This window comes from Dermacentor andersoni, chromosome 2 (assembly GCF_023375885.2).
Source record: "Dermacentor andersoni chromosome 2, qqDerAnde1_hic_scaffold, whole genome shotgun sequence".
Lineage (NCBI taxonomy): Eukaryota > Metazoa > Arthropoda > Arachnida > Ixodida > Ixodidae > Dermacentor > Dermacentor andersoni.
The window spans coordinates 195,514,820-195,518,707 of NC_092815.1; the positions used below are offsets into that span (position 1 = coordinate 195,514,820).

At 43.8% G+C, this 3,888-nt stretch overlaps 1 protein-coding gene across 1 annotated transcript; it reads right to left on the reverse strand.

Annotated features, from left to right (window-relative positions):
* Positions 1 to 407: 407 nt before the first annotated feature.
* LOC126540771 (cuticle protein 10.9-like) lies at positions 408 to 2,630 on the reverse strand. The gene is made up of 3 exons (XM_050187617.1): positions 2,595 to 2,630; positions 1,627 to 1,776; positions 408 to 713 (listed from the first exon to the last, which is right to left on the reverse strand). Exons 1-3 carry the CDS (start codon positions 2,628 to 2,630, stop codon positions 408 to 410), a joined length of 492 nt encoding a protein of 163 aa, XP_050043574.1.
* Between the last annotated feature and the right edge of the window lie 1,258 nt (positions 2,631 to 3,888).

The following is a 3,888-nucleotide window of genomic DNA, read 5'->3' on the forward strand; positions in this document are numbered from 1 at the left end:
AGGATGACGAGGCCACCTTTAACGAAGACAGGCCGACCTATCGAAACGTTGGCCAGCTTTTCTGAGGCACTAATCCCTGTTTATAACCTTTATACAACAGTGTGCAATTTCATCAGTCAGCCCGTTCTTGATGACGGGAGAACAAGAAACGCGTCAACCGAGATCCGGTGGTCTCTCGCCACGTTTCCTGGGCTTTTTCCTCCACATTCAATAATGAGCCATAATTAGCCCAATGTCATACCTTTCTCCTGTTTTTGTATGATAAAAGCCACATTTCACTAAAGCGCTGTTGTATCGATTTATTTCGCAACTTTTCTTTACATGAAATATGAAAATATGAAAATACATGAAAATATGCATTTGCGTTTGTGTAAGAAATATGTCCAGAAATACAACAGGTAAGGTAACTAGCCAGCCCAGGGACCACCGGCTCCCGCGTTGCGACCACCATCCCCGACGGGTGCCGCAACAGGATTAGCGTTGAACACGGCGTCTGCGCTGGCTCCAGGAGCAGTGCCGGGCTCATTGGTGTCCACAGTGGCACGAAACCCGTTGGCATCGGCCACGTATTTCACCGTGCGGAACAGGCCGCTGGCATCCCGGTAGCCGTACGAACCCGTCTTTGCGTTGCTGGCATCGCCTTGTTCCTTGTGAAATAGCTGGGTTCCAAACTCATCGGTACTGTCATAGCCGAAGCTGTACGGTTGGGGAGGCTGGTGAATTGAAAAGAAGCAACAGTAAATTCGCAAAAGAGGTGTCTAGGCGATATGTTGTGTTAATGGTGAGCATAAGTGAACACAGCTAAACATAGGTCAGAGTTACTAAACGCGCAAGCCATTTAACCTGACTTTTTCTCCGGCTTATGACCGTCTTGCTGTTCCTTTTCAGTGCTTGTAAAATAACCAGATACGTCTTGGTGGTATAGCGAAGCTGCTTTTTGCGCAGTCAGCAAGCTAACAAAGGACTGAAACCTGAATTCCCTCAGGTTGGGCAAATTTATTCGAAGGACCCGTTTCTATAAGATAGAGCTGGGCTCCATTAGAGGGCCTGTATAATCAATATATTGTGACGAGAAAGGCGCCGACTCGGCACTTTTAGTATAGAGTGCTTCAGAAAGAAAGAACAATACGTGGAGGCATACGTGCGTTTCAAGCTGTCGCGATGTTGGCGGTATTTGTTATTTATTGTTAGAAATAATGAGATGATGTTAAAAACATGAGAACTATGTCGCTCATTGACAGAATAAGCAAACAAAAAACATTTCTCCAGGTGCTTGCGTTGATGGGCATGTTTTCTAGCAATATACAATATTGCTGAGACTTTCTCTATCTGGACACGCCTATACACAAGAAATGGGTCGGATGACCCACACGTTCGTACATTTATGAATGCCTCGAATTTCTAATAATCAAGTTTATGTCGCCAGCTGAAATAATTTGTTCTTTTCTGTTTATAAGATTCCATTTAAGCTGTACTGACATCTGCCTTTCCCGTAGGTGTAAAAGCATGCGCGAACGTTATGATTTCAAGAAGTATGATAGTTAGGTTTTTATATTATACGTAAAAACACCTCACAAATAGACAGCGGGCTCTAAATGCCTGTCACTTGGAGAGCACATTACTTACGTAGGAGGAACCAGCAGCGGAGAAACCAGGAGTAGCAGCCGCCGCGTAAAGTGGACCTTGGAAACCTGCGCCTTGAAAACCATATTGCTGACCGCCGCCGTAGATGTTTCCCGCTCTTACAACTGCGGCGAGCGCAAGGAGGACAAGAGCCTGTGGCGGGCAGATGCGGATTCAAGACCATCTTATACACCATTCAGAGATCGCCCTCTTTTTCAGAAGTTACGCTGCAGTGTGTTTCAGGTGGGTACTGAGGCAATTTTTTATGCAAGCATATTTTACCTCGGGTGTCTGATCTCCTGAAGCACCATAAATAAGAAGAATGTAGATTTTACTTCGGCTTGAGATTTATTAGATTGGAGACAGCTGGAATGTGAGAAACCAGTAATGCAATTGATATCACGGCCCTAAACATAACATATCAGTATTAGCCAGAGCTGCTCTGCTTCCCTTCTGGCCGTATTGTGAGAGGCGCAGTTCGCTGGCTGTTATGCATGAAGACAATGTTCAGCGGTACGAAAGAGAGCACTAGGTATTTTTAAAAACTAATAGAACAATAGACAATGCATGCATCTGGAGCTATGCATCAGGGCAATAGACTGAAACTAAACAAACACAAATGCAAAACATATTTAACCTCAAGTTACGTAATCACTAAGTGTGCAACATCTAGCGCTTTGTTATACAATCCTCTTCGCAAATTAGCCCGCCATTACCTTCAATATCATACCGTAGGATTGACTACTACTTTGTACTACGTCTACCACGATAGATAAGTTGTGCATTTGTTATGAAAAACGTCGTTCCTCACATTTATACACTTCACCTAACACCACGCAACCATCGTCGCCCTCGTGACGGCGAATGAGGGAGGGCTTGTGCCAGCTTCTGCCTCATGATTGGCCCATTGCAGAACGAAGTGGCGGGGAGGTGAAATCGTGGAGAACGCGTCCGCACTCTGCACGCCTCACCGTCACTGGGTTGATGTGAGCTGGCTGCAGCAACATCTCTTACTGTTGCACTTTGTAGACAAAATCAAGAAAGGGGCTGACAGATCAGCCTTTCTGAGGCACCTTATCCCTGTTTATAACCATTACAGCTCCTTGTAGACAAGGATCGTGTAGAATAAGTTTACATGATGGTGAAAAATGAAAGAAAGTGGAGAATGTTGTTCCGCGGTTACGTGGTCTTTTCTTTCAGTGTACTAAAATTATGGTAATTTGTTGTACTCTTTACGTTCGTTAATTGTATGTTCCACCCCTGTTTCTGCGTGCAGTATATACACATACACATTATTTCGGCCCTAGTGAGCTACCTGATTTCAATTGCGGGATAAAAGCCTGTTACGCTGGCTCGCAAGACTGGCGTTATAGCGAGTTGAATTGATGAAAATGAAATCTGTTTTTTTTTTCCTTCAAGTACGACTAGTTTCCTAGCTGTATTGCATCTTCCGAAACCTCCGTGCTGTTAAGTTTCGTCAAAGTTTATTTTAAGGTATTACGTATGAGTTTATTGATTTATTTTTGATCAATTAAAGGAATAAATTCAAACCAGGTCTCTTGTAGACTTCACAACTACGCTCCTGTGGCACTCCGTAATATTACAACGTAGTCGTCACCCGGAAAATTTCGGCTAGTGCGCTGTGAGGTCGTCATCACATTTCCAGCAGTCCTACCTAGTCAGCTGTGTTAACATTACATGTGTTATTTTCCCTGCGCAAAATAAGCACATGGTACTAGTAAATGCCCATGCCTTTATTTACTGCATTCTGATGGTTTAAAACGTTAAGAAGCAGCGTTGAGTATAAAGACAGAAGTGTACGGGATAAACGGTGCCTCCATCGCGTGCGGGCCCATGCGTTATAGTAATTTGTTCGGCACTTTATTCCCTTGTGTTTGTATCCTGCAGCTCGCATAAGCCATGACCACGTTGCCCTAATTGCACGACATGCATTATTTAACTGTAACTACGAGACGGCATATCGTGCGGCATGTTAAAAAACGTCAGATTTTCTTTCTCGAATCGCGTCACAGCATTTCAATACTGGCTTGTGTTTTTACCATGTTAGCTGTAATGACTAATCCTTCAACAGACTAAATCTCGTGGGGTCAAACAATGTCTCTTATTACTGAACAGCGTGATTTCACGAAACCTTCCCTGTTGTTTTTACTAATCGGGTCGACCCTGGACATTCATCTTAGACCCATCGGATTACCCTGTTAAGGAATTAAAATCTGAAGACTGGTTGAAACTAAGGAACGTAAG

Excerpts from the sequence above, each read along its gene's own strand:
- LOC126540771 (XM_050187617.1), bottom strand. The coding sequence starts at position 2,630 with ATGTTGCTGCAGCCAGCTCACATCAACCCAGTGACG. Across the intron at positions 1,777-2,594 it reads CTCACATCAACCCAGTGACG|GCTCTTGTCCTCCTTGCGCT; the intron begins GTGAGGCGTGCA and ends TGCCCGCCACAG. Across the intron at positions 714-1,626 it reads CCGCTGCTGGTTCCTCCTAC|CCTCCCCAACCGTACAGCTT; the intron begins GTAAGTAATGTG and ends TCAATTCACCAG.